General features: G+C 35.5%; 1 protein-coding gene across 1 annotated transcript; it reads left to right on the top strand.

The window, feature by feature from the left end:
- Positions 1-2,490: 2,490 nt before the first annotated feature.
- LOC144452057 (RYamide receptor-like) lies at positions 2,491-18,974 on the top strand. The gene is made up of 2 exons (XM_078143067.1): positions 2,491-3,276; positions 18,496-18,974. Exons 1-2 carry the CDS (start codon positions 2,491-2,493, stop codon positions 18,862-18,864), a joined length of 1,155 nt encoding a protein of 384 aa, XP_077999193.1. The 3' UTR covers positions 18,865-18,974.
- Positions 18,975-19,206: the final 232 nt, after the last annotated feature.

Below are 19,206 nucleotides of genomic sequence, written 5' to 3'. Positions count from 1 at the left end.
ATCAAATCATGTCAAACAATGGTACTGGAAAGTTCATAAATTTTCTAATTTTGATTGGTAAATGGACAATACACAAGCATTGAAAAATTGAGTAAAAACATTGCAATTGGTGGTTTGATGAGGTATGAACTGATGACGTATGGATAAAGTTTCAATAACTGTTCTGAACAATATAAATCGTATTTAAACATAATAGTGATACTACACATGGAAGTATTTACTAACAAGGTGTATTCAATTTCGTATGTGAGTTTTATTTATAACTTCTTTTTTGTGTTATGAATTGTAATTGAATGATTCAAAAAATTGTTAGTCCTTGGTGATAGATCGAATGATGTTTTATATCATTATGCCTATTAACCAACGTTATGGATTCACGCAATGTGTGCATTTAAAAAATCATTTGCTCAACCTTAGGGTAGAGGTGAAGGGGTAGCGCATATATTCAATTTTCTTCGAAGTCAAATGTTTTCACATTTGTCCTTTCAGAGATGACGCCGAAATGCCATTTCTGTGTGAAAGGTTATGAGGAATAATGCAATGACAATATTTCGATGTATGGGTTATAAATATGTATCTTTGAAAACGAGGAAGAACATAATTTTATATTCATAAAAAGCAATATCTGTACGTGTCTTTCATCTTGTGAATCATGCTTATGAGGCTGTTCTCCTCACCATACACAGCGAAATTAGCACGACCTATTTTAGACAGGTTACGTTTTTATGTAGATATGAGTTATATTTGATTCGCTTGTACTATAAGGTTTGGAAACTATCCCCTAAAGAGTATGTCGTATTGCCCAATTGACAATTTCTTTAAATTTCGATGCAAATAATTGACGAAAAGGTTGTGACTAGTACTTGCGGAAAGGGGAATTCATTTCAAACTCTTTTGATTGCAAATGCATTACTACAAATGTAGCAGTAAGTGGGTTATATATTCCCATGATCTTTGTGTTAATTGAAAGATAAAGTACAGCAAGCAGGGAACCATATGGTACTGAGTTGAGTTCCATTCCCTATATGATATCACGCAAAGCGTTAAGCCTAAGTACTATGTACTTTCCCCTCAGAAAAGTACCTTTGCATATGCAGCAACACATCTGTTTAAATCAAACTATTATAGTTACGCTATACATGTACATGTGACCCTCAAGCATGAAACATACTGTTTGACTTTGTCACCGTTAATAAACTAACAGCTATAGAAAACATCCTTGTTGCCAAGGTTTACAGAAATTCAAATTCAATAATAACAATTCCGCGTTATAAAACCCTTCAAGATCAACAAATCTACTGCCTGGTTACCACGACAACGCACACCAGGACGTTCAATAGCACAACAATACAGAGTATCTTTTGTTGTCTATCAATCCTAACATTACATACAAATACCCGGAAATTACGGCCTTATTTAATAAAACGGGGGTCACTCTTTTTTAGAGAAGTGTCACTCTGGCAAAACACCAATTAACTTGAATTTCAAAGTATTTAGTACTCGTCAATCTTCGAGGACAAAAAAATAGGCGATGAGGTCTGGCTCGAACTCTATTCAGATTACTCGAAAGTAAATTATACTTTGTGCAAAGCCCTTTACTGTGTAAAGACCTGTAATGGAGAACTTTTTCAGAGTAATGGCTATCTATGACTTTTTCCACTATATAGACCAGTAATACAGCATTTTTTTAAAAGGATACAGGCCGGTAAACAGCTGTTATACGAAGACAAGTATAAACAACATACACTTCGATCTCTTTTAACAACTCATTAAAACTCTCGTATGCTGTCATCGTTAGTCCTTTCACATAACTATATGAATGTTCTTCGTTTCAAATAACTAAGTTTTAATCATCTATAAGACATTCCATGTTCGATTCATCAAGACCATAAATACATCGTCATTTCAAGACCATACTGAGAGTAATTGCTCACTTTCCACGCAGAAGGCCCTTTGGAAACTTAATGCGGTATGTTAAGAGACTGTAAATCGAAAACGTAATGATAAGTTTCATTGCCTCATCGTCGGAGGCAGTAGTGTTCAGTAGACATCTTTTTAACCGTAATTCTTCATTTATTATTCCACCATTCAGATTGCCCTGGGTGTTGTCTGACGTTTACGGGGGAAACCAACTCCTTGAGGTGAGAACGTACACTGACATTTGGATCACTACTATCGAATCGTTAGGATCGAAGACCCATCGGCTTCGTTCCGGCAATTGTGGACATTTCTCTAATTGTTCCAATATTTTTCCTGTACTAGCTACAGATTCGTGACAGTCTGTGAGAGTGAGTAGCGATTATCACGAAAGTCAATTCTCAAAGCTGATCAAGCTAACGGTAATCAACATTTATTGCGCCCTGGTTACTTCGGATCGACATTCGTGTATCGTTTCTTAGTGTCGCTTACTTGTGTAGGTGACGTAGTTTATCGAAAGAACATACATTTCCAAGTGGCGACGTAGATTGAGAGAGAACATTCATTGCAAAGATGACGGCGAGTACGAAACCATCAATGGTCGCTCAGTTTAACTTAAGCTTGTATTTCGGCACTGCTGGGTACACGGACAATGCCACAACTGCACTTGAAACCACTCCTGCACCAATCGAATTTTACATCGAACCACTATGGCTGCAAATCATCTTAGGGATTACATATGCCGTTACGTCCCTTTTGGCAGCCGTGGGAAACCTTATTGTCTGCTACATCGTGCTGGGCAATGCACGTATGCGAACCGTCACCAACTACTTCATCGTCAATTTAGCAATTGGTGACTTCCTCATGGCGGTATTATGTGTGAACCTAACATTCTATTACACAGTTCACTTACACTGGCCCTTCGGCTTCGTCATGTGCGCCATGGTCAATTATGTACAGATGGTATCGGTGTCCATTAGTATATTCACCCTGGTTGCCATCAGTTTGGACAGGTATGTTGCCATTATCCACCCACTGCGACCACGGATGACGAAAACCCAAGCCATTGTTGTTATTGCCATAATATGGTTACTAGCGAGTAGTCTCAGCCTACCAGCAGCCATCAACAGCAAACTGCAGTCACCGCAACAGTCATCTGCCCTTTCATGCGAAGAAAAGTGGAAAAGCCCAAATCAGAGAACAATATACACCATCGCATTAATGATAGTCCAATATTTCCTACCACTTGCTGTTCTCTTCGTGACCTATACCATCATCGGTTATGCCATCTGGGGGAGAAAAGCACCTGGCGAAAGAGAAAGGCATCGAGATGCTCGCCAAGCGGAATCTAAGAAAAAGGTATGTATCTGGATATTTCAATGAATATCAAAAAGCTAGCTTTTGAATCTGTGACCATGTGAAAACTGCACTAGTTGTAAACGGAGTATCATTTTTCGATCAGACAACCACAATATATTCACTGAAAATATTTAAAATACCAATAATTAAGCATTGTGCATGTAAACAGGGTCAATATTACCAATAAGTAGTACAAAAACAGGATGGCAATCATGATCACCGTTGAGGGCTCTTATTTTTGGGTGCGGATCCAAAAATCTGTTTGATTTTATTTATCGTGTATACAGTCACAAAAATACGTTTACCCACAAGTGATGCACTACTGTTCAGGGTGTGCCATATTACGAGTAAGTTATTGTACGTAACAAAACATTTTCAAAAAAAAACCGTTCCAATGGCAGCATTTATTCACATTTACAATATTCAGTTAGAATACATTGACATATGAAGAGTCTAACAATAGATACTTCTAAAAAAAAATGTTAAGTATTGGCGGTTATCTGAGGTTGAGAATTATAATGCAGTGAAATTATTCCTAAGCAAAATTTGCATACTAAACGTTGTTAGAATTTCCCTTGGGGCAGTGAAACGTTTTAAAGTGACGATAGATTAAGTCTTTTCATTTGATTTACGTCTTGCAAGATAAACCACGGACAATGATGGGTTGGTCCCATTGTGAATTGATAACGAATTCCCCTAATTAGATTGTATCTTCATACAATTACTTAAATTCAAACAATAGTTGCATTTACGGCGTAAGGAAATGTTGTTGAGCCTTCATATTGCCAAGTATAAGTACATTATGAAAGTCATTCATAGCGCATTGTAACGAGGAGTAATTAATTTGAAAATCTATATATAACTTTCATTCATTAGATCTTAAATGCAAAGATTAGCTTCTTTAGTTAGAATTATTTCATATACAGTTGGTATCAGAACCCCTATCAAAAAATGCATTTACCGTAGAGATACACTTTTCCCATAACCTATCCATCATAGTGTAACATTGTAAGTGATATCAGCTGTTGGTTTTAGTTCCTAGATACAAGGGGGATAAGAGCTCGAGTGTTACAAACTGTTATGAATTACTGATCATTTGGATCACAGCATAAACTATAACGGTTGAATGCTACGATATTCACTAAGTATAAAGAATCACTCATAAAGAGCAAAGTTCAAGACAAAAAGCAGTAAATTCTGCTTTATACTTAGCGAGGCAAAGAAATGTGATTAGGGTCAGACATTCTACGCCGTGTGATCGTATAGATTGTTATAGACTATTTCGTAAGATATGAATATAAACGACTGACGTGTACAAAAGGAGAGACGACCACAACGGCTATACAAGGAACTCAGAACCGCCTATATTGAGTTATACATTTTCTTTGTTTAGTAGTTCTTGGACATTTCAATTTTCATCCCAATTAGAGATGTATCTTCAATTCGTGGTGAAGTTTCTTTTATGGTTTGAAAGTCGACAACTATTTAATAGCACAATCACATGGTTTACTTTGTGATTACAAATATCGTTGTCACGGGGTGATTGTCTCTTCTGTGATTCTTCCTTCCAAGTCAGACAGTGTCGTTAACCGAGGTCGTTAATCATTTCGTTATCTTAGTAATCTGTACATCGACCAATTCAAAGACGATTTGATGTCATTGTTTGGTTTCTCTGCTTCCCTCAAATATTATCGGTATCCACTTTGAGAGTGATTGTTTGCACCATTCATAGATAGCTATCACACTACGTTCTATCTACATTGGCATCTGCGCATGATGGTAATTAAATTGTCAAGAAATGACATTGGAAATCAGTCATTTCTGACATTTGAAAATCAGTCAGAATAGCGTTTATGTCTGAGTCAAGTATAATAAATATGGTAACTTATGCGCAATGCCATGTATAATATACGGAGAGAGAGAGAGAGAGAGAGAGAGGAGAGAGAGAGAGAGAGAGAGAGAGAGAGAGAGAGAGAGAGAGAGAGAGAGAGAGAGAGAGAGAGAGAGAGAGAGAGAGAGAGAGAGAGAGAGCTATATTCAGTATTCTGAAGAAGCATAAAACATCTCTGAAATCAATTCCCCTGTATAAATCCGTTGTGGCAGATTTGGAATTTGGAGTCATTTGGGAGGCCGTCGACTTGTTTGATATGTTGAAAGTTCTAATTAAACTAGTTAGCGCCGTATGTTTTATATCTACTGACATACATGTTCGATGTTTACATGGAATTATCTATCTTACGCACACTCAGTACACCTGTTGTCGCCTGTATCAGTTTACCTCCAAGTTGTCTTCGTAATGATTTGGCTACTGTAACATTTACGTGTTCACTTCTAAAGTTCACATCACAATGTAGACATATTCTACACCGCGTCCCGTGTATTAACACATCTAAACCCATCTATTTTTACATTTCTAGTGTCTTTAGATTTCCTCGTCAAACACCATATCCCTCTAAATGTCTCTTAGGATGTCAGACTAATGTACATTTTTGTGTTTTCCAAACAATGCTAAATTGGTGTCACATTGATTCCTGTATTTATCCTACCAAATAATATTACAATAATACATATCCAACTGTCCATGTTAATTGTGTTGATGTCGACGTGTTGTTATTGTAATCACTATCTCAATTAACCCCTTAGTGGGGGTGTTACTCAAATCACTCTGTTTGACACATCAGCATCACTCAGTATATCAACATAATGGGACCTTCCTCTTGAAAAGGAAATCATTTTTTAGAAATCAAACCAATTTGTACAAATGAAGATAGGATACAGCGACGAAACTGGTTTTGAAAAGATCACAACATGACACATTGACAAATAATAGATTTCTGTTGTGCAAACAGACGTGAAAGGTGCATCTAATTTACATGCATTGAACGTTTAATAGAAGAGTTATCATAAGTGACTTACAGAAATTGCAAGTTCATTATCTATATATATAGCGACTGAAGATTTCGTTTTACAGGGCACCAATACACCATTATCATCCATCAACGGCAGTAAAAATGGTTTTAAAAATTATGAAATGCTCAAAAATAACTGAAATTTTCATGTCAAGATTATATATGTGTGATATATTGACCAACAGTGATGTTTTATTGTTAACATTGTGAACGAGAGTTTATAGCAGCAAAGGAAATGGCGTGAGTTGTAAGAAAATTATGCCTCACGGACAGTTGAAATGGGATGGGACGTCGAAACGAAACCTGCTCTGGAAACAAGCTTATGCCTGAGTGGAGACTATGGAATGACGTTCAGTTGGGAGGCAGAAGGAAAGAGAATAATGGAACACAAAGAATGAAGCGTGGGCGAACGATTATCGCTAGAGTGGGAAACGGTTAAAGGTCACCACGAAGATGAATTAACTGCATGTATACCTGTAAGCTACGCCAATAGAATTATCTACTTCTCTTTGACGGTTACACGCCATGAACACACAAACAAGACAAGCTTTCATTCCTCTGTTTCTGTGTATATACTTCAGTTTGTATTTCATTGCTTGCTGCAAGATGGGACATTCTGTGAAAGGGAGGTTCGGCAATAAACTCTCAGATTTATTCTTGTAAATGTAGAAGGCATACAAAATCTCACTCAGCATTTTTTTTTCATAATCCAAATTCTATACAACACAGGTAAGGATTAAGAGTAGATTTATTTTTGATGTTTGAACAAAGGGTTACCTGCTGTAACCACTGATTCTAATTTTATATAATTTTGCTGGCAGAGCTATTTCAAGCGATATTTTAAAAGTACCCCGTTTTGGTCTCTCTTACTTGTTTTCTTTTTCCTAAAGGCTTCGATGCTCCGAAATGAAATGAAAACATAACATAATCAGACAGAACATGGCACATTTTTACATTAAGATTAAACATTGGAGCCGTGAAAAAAATTGATCGCGAACGCTTACTATTATAGTGCATTATAAAAATGTGTAAAGTGCTGCTAGGACTTGAATAACGAAGTGATTGAATGCTTGTCTTCAGTCCAAATAAATCATAAAAGGCTGCTGTTTCGGACGTCAATCCTTCCCCAGAGGTTGTTGGTGCATATACAGTACACATAACCAAGATCGGCGTAGAACAGATATCAGAATTCGTTCTTTCCTATAATAGCATATTTTCCATTTCCTCTTTATAAGATCTTTTTCTACCTGAGTGGAAAAAATTCAAATACCAAACGCTTCCTTTTCAAATTGACTTATGTATGTATGTATATATGTATGTATGAATGTATGTATGTATGTATGTATGTATGTATGTATGTACGTACGTACGTACGTACGTACGTACAATCGGTCGCTATGTTGCCATTATTAAATTCTTTTCAAATTTTCCAGAAAAGGTCATTAAACTGGCATATTGAAAATTTTTTTAAAGAACTCATCGACTATATTCATTTAGTTCATTGAGATGATCAAACAATCATATGTACTGTGGGAAAATACCATGCAGAGCTGGTTTTGCTTGATCTCATGCCACTTTCTATATGCGTATCCAAAAGAATCAAGCACACTTCTTCACTTGACGTCTGTTTTTCTCTGTCCCCTTTGTCACATCTTATAGCATTTTCCTCATAATGGCGTGCATTCAATTTCAATACGCCACGTGAAGGATATGGGCAGGGCATTGTGGCAATGATGCTTTCAGATTCCTATTGAATTGAAATGATTGACACTCATTTCCCACTAAACAATTTGCTGCTGTTTACTCCAATATTGCAACACTTATGTTTAGTTTGCAGTTTGCGCGGAAATATTATTTAGGTCAGGTATGCTGTCTTTCTTCAATAGGTAGATTGAACGACAATATGAGAGCATGGAATGCAACTAGTTTATTAATTAAGGAAAGCTTCATGAGACAGTTGATTTCTCAAGGATATTACCACGGCATGAAATTACGAGTTGTACCTTTCCATCTGTATGGGGATTTCATTTGGAAGTGTAACATGCCCTGAAGATATGCACACTTGAGTAAACATACTGGTATAACCCAACAATTATACACCAATAACAACTATCAATCAAAAGTGCCAGGTGAACTGATTGCTTTGTTGAATGAAAAAAATCATTCATTGAGACACTGCCTCACATATGTCTTAGAAATCAATGTACTACATCTTAGTGAGACACAAAAGTATTTGGAAAAAAGGAAATACACAAACAAAACCAGAAAGGATTTTAATGATGGCCGTGAATAGCCACGGATTGTACATGTTTGTGTGTCTATCTGTCTGTTTGTCTGAAGGAAGGGATGGATGGATGGATGGATGGATGAATGAATGAATGAATGAATGAATGAATGAATGAACGAATGATTGGATGGATGGATGGATGGATGGATGGATGGATGGATGGATGGATGGATGGATGGAGAAAGAAAGAAAAATCCTACATAGCATTTGGTTAACGCATAAAACTAGAGACAGGTTCTGGAGATAGGAACGGATTCATAGAGAAAATCCATTCTCCAGAGATCATCAGCAACTTAGGAAACAACCCAGACAGCCGCGTCATCATTGAGATGTTTTCAATGAAACCTATAAGGGTATCAATCTGCTTCTAGCTGAAAAGACAGCTCCTCTACAAACCTTATGTTCATTAGTTGTCTCCTACATAGCAAGAAGGATTTCTACTTTATCAAGGTTTGTTAGACTCAGGTGAATGTAAGAACCACGTTCCTTGACATCTGGTAGAGAAATATCGCTCTAACTAAATCCAGGAGTTGTTTTGACAAGATAAGAACATGACAGGTTTGCCTACGCGCCCAGAGAAGTTCATGGACCGTAGCAAAACTGCTCATCTCCGTTAGTGAGTCTACTTTGCTTAGATTTATAACGTTCAATTTTAGACCACTAGCCACAGCATTTGAAGACATGACGGGACTGCCTTAGAAAAGCTGTCCTAGCAATCGATCGGTCTAACGATAGAGTGAAAGGACTACAAAACCATGGTTACAGCTGATGCTGTTGTCCTGTATTCGAACAAATTCCTCAAATGTCATCCTTGTGAAACAAAAAGTAGGCATACTCAACATTCAAGAATGTGAAAAAGCAACGAATAAGCACCATTGTCCCAAGATGGCAACATTGATAATTGCTAACAGTGATGATGATGATGATGATGATTATGATGATGATGATGATGATGATGATGATGACAGTGATGGTGGTGGTGGTGGTGGTGGTCATGATGATGGTGCTGGTGCTGGTGGTGGTGGTGCAGAAACTGGTGATGACGTCGACGCTTACAGATGCATAAAACGAGGCATTTAGCATAGTATAGTTTAAAGGTGTATACAAGCTGCAACATGTTTCGTTAGGTACAAAAAATGTCTATGTTGCAGCTAGTACAGGTTTAAGGACGTGAGTCTTTACTACTAAAATCAGGTACAATCCTTTTAAATCTAATTTAAAATACAAAAGATCAACCATTCTCAAATTTCCTCTGCACGCTGCTCAAACATATCAAACATATACCAGCAATAATGGGGAATTAGACCACTTTTATCTCTCGGGTGACTAAACAAAACACACTCAGATGAAGATATTACCTTGGAAGGTCCCTCGTTTGATGTCCTGAGCAGAGATAAACTTGGCTACAACTTTTAGGTCGATGGTTATCAAATCATATCCTTGGGGATGAATGCGCTTGTTCTGAGCCCAACATGAAGGTAGGGTAAAAGGGTCAAAAAGAAGAAATCCAAAGAATTCAAGTCATCTCTAATCCAACATGATGAAATGCAGCATCTGTAAATCAGAATCAGAACAACATAGGCCGAAATAGAGGGAAGGAATTGTCAAGGAAGCAGCTCAGTGTACAGAAAGTTCAACAAGTTGAGGTACAAGAGTGCGAAACACGAACAATCGAAGTTTTCTTCCCATTACTGACATACCTCAGAAGACCTTCGGCATAATGAAGAGTCTTCAGTGATATCATTCAAGATTGAAGTTCATTTTGATCATTTCTTCTCAGAATTTTAAAACTGACTTTGTGTTGAAAATGTGTAGGCAAGTAGCGAAATCAGTCATAGACATTCTTACCATGCTTTACAATCTGCTTGCTTATTACACAGCTTGGGCGATGGTGGTGGTGGTGTTGCGTCAAGTGGCAAATACCATGGTTTTGTCATAACTACATTGTCATAATAGGGAGCTCGAGGATTCACACTTGGAAATTCCCTGTGCTCTGTATTAATCAAAATAATTTACATTCAGATGTATACCTCGTATTTTTTATTTTTGAGATGTATCACATAATCTGCAACACTCTAGTTTCTATACCCCAAGGAGCAATTTTGCTTATGTCTTATTATATATATATATATATATATATATATATATATATATATATATATATATATATATATATATATATATATATATATATATATATGTCTGACCGCCTGTGTGTGTGTTTTTATGTCTGTCTGTCTGTCTGTCTGTCTGTCTGTCTGTCTGTCTGTCTGTCTGCCCCCGCCAGACTGCCTGCCTGTTTGTATATGCCTATAGACATATTAAATTTGAATTAGTCACATTTCTGTGACTGATAAAAGTAACTTAGACATAGATCACATTACCAACATCAATAATATATCGCAAATACAAATACTACGTGCATGATTATGCCGGCTGAGTGTGTGGGTCGTGAGTTTGAGATATAGCAGGCGTCGTTCTTTGAGTACTAATTTAGTAACCAAAAGTCACACAGATATGTGAATGGCCGACCAGTCTCTCAATGTACCATTCCAAAAGCACGTGTCGATAAAAGTTTCATATGGTAGAAAATAAAAGCACGTTTATAGGAGCTACGAAATCAAAGGCCATAACCGTTCTAATAAAGTGCATATTCAAATAGTCACGTAATTTTGCTTTTACAACTCGATTATCCCGGTATTGTGTGGTAATGGTAATGTAGGCTGTATTTCTATTGGCAAACCCTATGCTCGAAAGAGTTTAAATTTCCCATGTATAAATGTTGTGCATGTAATGTGTAGCAACGTGAACAGTCACACGAATAGACACGCTGCCTTTCCATCCAACAAAAATTGCTAGCCTCATGTCGTATCGCTGCAGACGAAATGACATTCCAAAATAAATGGCGTTGACATTACCTTGCAGTTTGGGCTTAATTTTGTAGAATATTTGCAATTCAGAGAAAATATTCTGTGTTGAATGACATGTTTCATGTCTTGCATCAATATAAAGACGGCAAACTGAAGAATTTTATAAAGTATGAGTATATGTCGATGGATATGTATAACGCATATGATTATAGGACGTAATGTCGATGAATTTATCCCGTATATGAACTTACTTACAACAACGTTTCTTTTCATTATGAAAACAATGACATATATAAAGGTGACTATATCTCAGTGGAGGGACTATTTTTTCACATTTGACATATTCTTCATCCTGTCGGAGAAAGAAATACCACTATCGTTTGTTCGTTCACGCGTTCATTCGTTCGTAGATGCTGTAGAAGTCTGTTGCATCATCTTAGGATATACTTTTTAGAGATATTCTCGTGGTCTTTAAAAAACAGTTCCAAAATTATCATGGAGAAAGTTGGTGGTGGGGGTGGTGGTGGTGGTGGTGGTGGTTGTTGTTGTTGTTGTTGTTGTTGTTGTTGTTGTTTCCTACCACAGATATCTATTGAAATGTTGGTCGAGTCTATGGATAGAACATTAAAAATCACAATCACGCTACCCAAACTTTTGACATGAATTTGGTTATGAAATATTCAAAAATTGCAGACGAAATGACATTCCAAAACATGTTCATGGCCGTGAGAAAGTGTGTTCCTCAAACTTCTGTAAGTGATCATTAAAAGAATCGATTGCTTTGATCGACATAATTTGGTCACGAATACGACAGAGTTTGACTACCTGTATTTGGATTGCACGCCTTTGACAAGCCTTTATGGGGTTTCCACTCTCCATGTTCTAATTGATTTAACGACATGAATGCTTACTTTATTTTATGCTATTGTATGATTAAGGAAATCATCATGAGAATTAAATAGACGAATTTGCTGAGTAAGCAATTATAAAACACTAACAAGTGGCACTAGAATGTGTTGATACTTTGATCGATTCCTTTGTAAATTATCCAATTATTATCCCAGCGAGCAGGCATACGAAATGACAAATTTATACAATCTGTTCAGAAAAGGGTCTATTTCACTAATTCAGTTGGTTATTAGAAGGGTTCCATTTTCAAGATATAGTATTTTAGGTAGTTGCCGCGAAGATGTTCAATTATGATAACCTGGAAATCACGTTTATCAAAGTATCTATGCACTTTTTTTCTTACCAAGTTTGATTGATGCAACAGCAACATTAAGATGCGTTGACAAAATACGTATGGAATGAAATCCCTAAGTAAGCAAAATGCGATCGTATTAACTTTTGATTATCAAAGCCTGAAATAGAAGACATGAATTTCTAACAAAAATCAGATGAGTAAAATCGTATCATTTTCGTCTTGCTATCTGAAATTGGGCGCCATACGGCAGTCTCATCGTACCTTAAGTTAGTTTGTTATCTACCATTACCTTTATCTGGTAACCTTTAAACAAATATATCATATGACAAAGATACCATATGATAAATGTCAACTGTTAGATGATGAATGTATAAATTGCATATGCTCTGTACTGAACGAGCTGTATGGTAAATGTGTTGTGTAAAATATTGACAGGTTATATGAAATCGGATTTACTCGGTAACGTCACTGTTGTGTAAAATTTATTACATGTAAAAATGAACGCTTTTTTGATAGTACTGATTATCAATGGCAAATTTGGCATCTGATTCAATAATCACTAATAGCTCACTTGTTATAATATATATATATATATATATATATATATATATATATATATATATATATATATATATATATATATATATATATATATATATATATATATATATATATATATATTCTTTGACCGGTTACCTCATCTCAATACGACCGTTAGTCATTTTTTCATGCAAAATCAGCACTACTGTCCAAATTCGTTATTAGACTATATACTACTCATTATTGCAGGTCATATGTTTTGAACCAATTTTCGACGTCAGTTGTCGACAAAATACTAATGGTAATTTGTTCAGAACTAAGCCTTGAATTTTGTCTCTCCCTTAATGCGCCCAAGTCAATGTTTAGTTTAAGTTGACCTTCTTTAAGACCGAAATGAGTTGAGTATTAAAGTGCTTTTCGTTGTAGAAACGCTACATTGCATCACAATTTTCCACGGCAGTCGATGGCATGGCATGCTCAGAATGCTTGGGTACAGAGAATGATACATGAAACGTTATCAATACACAGATTTAATGTGTGTGTATAGTGTATATATAATATATATATATATATATATATATATATATATATATATATATATATATATATATATATATATATATATATATAAATATATATACATATATATATACATATAATGTAACATATATACATGCGCAAATAGCTGTATATAATTTGTTGTTAAGCTGCATACATATATGTTTTCCTATGTCTGTCGCTTTGTCTGCCCTGATTCCTCTGTACAAGCACGTTTCTCTGTCTGATTGCCGGGGTTTTTAAATTGTAACTGAGAATTAAACTCCAACGTATGTGAAAGCTTAGATAGATAATTGTTATATATTGTATCCGAAACTCACTCTTCAATGACACTAACCATCGCGTGTAAGGGAAAATCAGCATTTATTCATTGTTCCACTCTCTATTTATTCACCCTGCAATTTCTTTGTGAAGGCTTTCGCTACAGATAAAAGGAACTATCAAATGTATTTGGTCGTATTTTCAAGGCTCAGCAACTGTATTTACTCAGCTTTTTTCTGTACCATCAGCCACAATATTAGTTTAGACACACAAATAGTTTATTTGTGAAGTGTCGAAGCTTCTTATCAATTTTACCAGCTAAAACATGTTTATGCAAAAGTTTATGTAAAATTCGCGAGTCCTGAACCTTTGACCTTCCCTTCTTTATTTCGTAACATATTTTTCGAAACTGGTGCCTTAATATGTTCATATATATGTTCATAAAATGAACGGACAAATTGAGAAAATATATCCAATGTAGTGATGTATAATTACAATCACGAAGAAAACGTGTCAACAAGTTCACCCAGACTCGAACTTAAAAAGTTACCATGTAGTGTATATAACAAACCAAGTCTACCTTCCTTGATAATCAGACAGAAAAAAAACCCTAACTTTTTAAGTCGGAAACATTAAGTTTATCGCTTTTGAGATTTTTTCAAACTGAAATTCATGTAGTCACGTACTTCTTAGCTACATACAGTAATAATTATTTCAATCATGTCCAGATTACGAATCTGAAGAAAAAAGCTCGGCGGGAGACGCACCACAGCCTTCCCAATCAGAACAAATCTAAGTTATTACTATTGTTGAAAGCTTTCGTCATTGAGAGATTCTGAAAATGTTAAATTACTGACCTTTAGACATTGTTAACCTCAATGTCATAGTCATAAAAGCAACCGATTCCCCTGGTACTCCTCAACACATATAACAACAAATACGATATACTGTGTAATTACCTTGTTAAGTATCTCAATGGTAAACCTTTTTAACAAATTTCAAGATACTGAGGAAATATCACGGCGGCAGCGTGAAATCTCAGCATTAGTCCTCTCACACACGCACGGCTATATTATTACTTTGGGATCAAAGAATTCACAATTCTCTTCCTTTTGATCGGAGATTATATTTGCCCTATGAATCCATAAACCGTGATGTTTTCGTGGAGATTTTACACTTATGGATTGTATGAACCCTTGGAAGAAAGACCCTAATCCCTATAGAATACCATCTGTCATACGTTTCAACTACCTTTTTTCAGAAAAGATACATTTTAGAGAATCTGAGACAAAGCCACTGTATTAATTCCACGTTCTTTCTTTTACACACAATTATCGTTTTAAAGATTTTTGGATATTATGCTTATTCAATACTAATAAACCTCTGCTCTCAAGTTATTGTTTCTGTCTCTCGACAGAAGTCCATCTTTTAATCTACATACTAGTGTAACTCACAGTAGTGGTTGTATCTAATTGGAGTTGTTGTCATGCCACAATGGGTAGATTGTAACTTTTAACTGTTTCTTCTTATTCTTGTTATTTTTTTTGTTTATAACGGTATTCTAACAACTTGGTCACCAGGAACGGATTGTGGTAGCGAGTTGACCTGTATGCTACTATCAGCTCGTCCATACTTGATATTCGTATATTACTGTTTTAATACCCGGGACAACTAAGAATAAGAACTATACTTAGCTTGACGACTTAATTGGTACTAGTATGTATTACTACATTCCCAACACCGATTCGCAATGTAACAAGAGCACATCTATTCCGATTGCATTGTCAAACCTCGTCTGCAATAAGTATGATCTGGTTGCTATCCTTCGACACCGTCATCAACATACTTTCAAATTTTCAGACACCCGTAATGACAGACAACGCCAGTATAAGTTTCCCCGAGAATTTTAATTCACGAATTTTCATTTACGTAACTACCATATGAACACATTCAGTGGCAGCTGTCGCCTGGCGAATATTTCAAGTTAATACCAATGGTAATTAAATATGAACTATAATAGCCACAAGCGACTTATAAAGTTTCAAAAACTAATATCATATATTTAGTAACCAAGTGCATTCAAGTCACGACGATGCGTCTGCTATGATTAATCTATTACGCTAAGCAATTCATACCAAGGCGAGTGTAGTTTCAAGACGTCGTCGCAAATACATCTAGATACAGTCGTATAACACTGTTATAGCATTACAACCTTCCTCAATTTGCATTGAATACAATTCGTTGATCTCGTTGGACCATTGTACTTTCATTGACAACAGAATCAGAATCAAATTTGTGAAATTTAGTATACTATTAAATAATTGATATTATTGCTTCATTTTTAAAGGTCAGAAGAAAGTGTTTGAGAACAATGTCGAATCATTCATCAAATTATAATAGCCCCCCGAGAACGGGTTTAAATAACCTGGTGAATACCTTTAGCACCGCTTAAAGTAGATGTTTTCTTTCACTGCATGTTTAACGGGGCACAAATCATTTAGTCATTATCACTTTTAGTCCTAAAGGAAAAACGATAAGTCCCTCGTTGTGAATGTATGTTATACCATTGAAAGTCGTCATTGCCGCTTCACGTGTATTTCCATACCACTAGTCGTGTAATTAAAGTCTGGCGTTACAAGTCACGATGCCTGTAGGCCGATAACGCTCTTTGATGAATGGCTTCTGATTATTTTATGTGTGATCGACTCTAGTGTCGTCCATTTACTCCTATCCAAGTCGTTTAAAACATGACTGAATCGATTATTTGCGCTGAAAAGGTGAAAAGGTGTCGGTATGACTGTTGTTTCAATCCCAAGGCAATATTACAAACCTATGAAAATCGTTTCATTGATGTACAAAGAAAGGTGGCATCAAGTGCAATTATATAGAAAATTAATGTTTATCTTCCCGAGCTGATTAGAAAAAAAATCAATACTCTGCTCCAACTATCTTATCTGTTGCAATAAACCTTTACCTTCCGTAAAGGAAGGTTATGTCTTAGTGATGTGTCTGTCTGTCTGTCTGTCTGTCTGTCTGTCTGTCTGTCTGTCTGTCTGTCTCAGTCTGTCTCTGTGTGCCTGTGTGTATGTGCGTCTGTCTGTCTGTCTGTCTGTCTGTCTGTCTGTCTGTCTGAATTTATTCCAAGGTCCAGTTTTTCAAAATGACATTAGCAATATCTTCGATCAGTAATACAAAGTATAGTGATACAGTGCTGGGACCAGATATGAGGGCATATATATATATATATATATATATATATATATATATATATATATATATATATATATATATATATATATATATATATATATATATATATATATATATATATGTACAAACGTGAAAACACATGATGCCATACCCAAAAGAGATATTATTGGTTCGTGTATCTGAGAGTGAAATCCTGTAGACTATTTTACAACATTGTTCCTTTAAATCCCGTCCATCGAACCCTACAGATAATTGTCATAATTTGGTAAAGAAGGGAAATATGTGGAGACTGTTTCTTTGTAATATCGGTTTCTCTTTGTTGTCTATAAAATGTATGCATGCTGAGCTGTACACGAGTGTCTTATATGCTACCTTTTTTAAAAGTTGTTAATTGAATTGTCCTTGGAAAAACTTTATACAAGGACACTGCTGGATTTCACAACACCATAGTTGGAAAAGCTGTTACTGCATATCAGTACAGGTCATAACCTTTGGCACACCGTGTGGTGCATGGCACGAATATAATAATACCTCAATAATTGCACTATCCTTTCTGTAACGTCTGTTGGGATTTTATTACAGACATATAAATATTTCTGCAGTATAAATAGGTCATGAGAAAACCATACAGTTTTTGTATATTGTGATATAAGGTTGGACTGTTCGCAGTTATACAAAGATCATAGCTATGGTTTGATTGATATTCGTGGGGTAGTATGAGAATTTTTAGCAAAAGCTGTGATTTTTATAAATGAATGCCGCTTACTGAGTTCTTGTTATAAGTAGCTAATAGTAAACAGAATGTTATTCAATTTGTATTATGTATTAATCGTGTTATGTATATATATATATATATATATATATATATATATATATATATATATATATATATATATATATATATATATATATATATATATATATATATATATATATACACTATTGACCCTATGAATGACAAGGAGGTGTTGTTTATTTTGGAAATTTAATCCTTAAAACAGCTTTACTGTGATTTGTTTCTACTTTAATTCACAGTAACCTGTAAGGACAGAGAGTAAATTGTAAACACTAAAGACAGGAAATCATTTGCATTCAAGAATAAAAATTCATAACCAAACTAACATTATGTATGCATGATGACATATCCAGACTGGCATGATATAGTGATTATTTGTTTTTACCATATAAATTATTTCCTTGCGTACGGTACAGTAACAAACGTTTTACAAAAGTCTTAGTTTTTTGCAACTTATTTAGTTACAAAAACGGACATGGTCTGCATGGTTTTTTTTGGTACATTTATTTTCAGGTAGAAGAAGTATAATCCTCAATTCCCATCCATTTGGCTACATCAGTTTCTCTATTTGTTTTTCTCAACAGTTGGTGAAGATGTTTGCTCTGATTGTGATCATATTTGCTCTGTGTTACCTACCAATCCATACCTTCAGTCTGCTGGTCGACCACAAGCAAGAAATTATGTCTTTTAAGTATATCAAGCTGGTTTACTATGCTGTGCATTGGGTGGCGATGAGCAACTGCGTTTACAACCCATTCGTGTACTGCTGGATGAACGCCAAGTTTCGAAATGGTTTCAAGTACGTCTTTCGTTTCCTGCCGTGTATTCACTTTGTGCCAAAAGAAGAAGGGCCGTTAAGAAGAGTCAGCACGTACACGACCAATGTAGAGAGCTTCAAGCTGACCTTGAGAAAGGAGAACAGTCTGTCACCGTATAGTAATGGAGATATGTAGAAATCATACGTATAAATAAATCTAGATTGCTTAATAACACGGTTTCATTTGAGGTATTGATAAATCTAATCTTGATAAAACAAGGGGTATGCTATATAACTAGCTATTTTCATAGATAAATATTTCACGTTTAAAAAGACACAATTAATTGCCGAGAATAAGATTAAAACAGGAAAGAATACATACTGTCCATTACCAATGTGTATCGCAAACACCCAGTGAAAAATGAACATTGCAGAAAGTACATCTGTTAAATAAATAAATAAATGGTTCTCTGGTACATGATGATTTAAATAATATAATACATGATATTTTGATTCACTATGTAGCTTTTATTTGTCA

The sequence above is a fragment of the Glandiceps talaboti genome, chromosome 22 (genome assembly GCF_964340395.1).
Source record: "Glandiceps talaboti chromosome 22, keGlaTala1.1, whole genome shotgun sequence".
Classification (NCBI taxonomy): domain Eukaryota; kingdom Metazoa; phylum Hemichordata; class Enteropneusta; family Spengelidae; genus Glandiceps; species Glandiceps talaboti.
Note: the sequence above shows the minus strand (reverse complement) of the source record. Positions and strands in the feature narration are given on the sequence as shown.

Bases quoted from the DNA above. Each gene is read 5' to 3' on its own strand.
- LOC144452057 (XM_078143067.1), top strand. From the start codon at position 2,491: ATGACGGCGAGTACGAAACCATCAATGGTCGCTCAGTTTAACTTAAGC. The intron at 3,277-18,495 runs GTATGTATCTGG...TTTTCTCAACAG, and splicing joins AAGCGGAATCTAAGAAAAAG to TTGGTGAAGATGTTTGCTCT.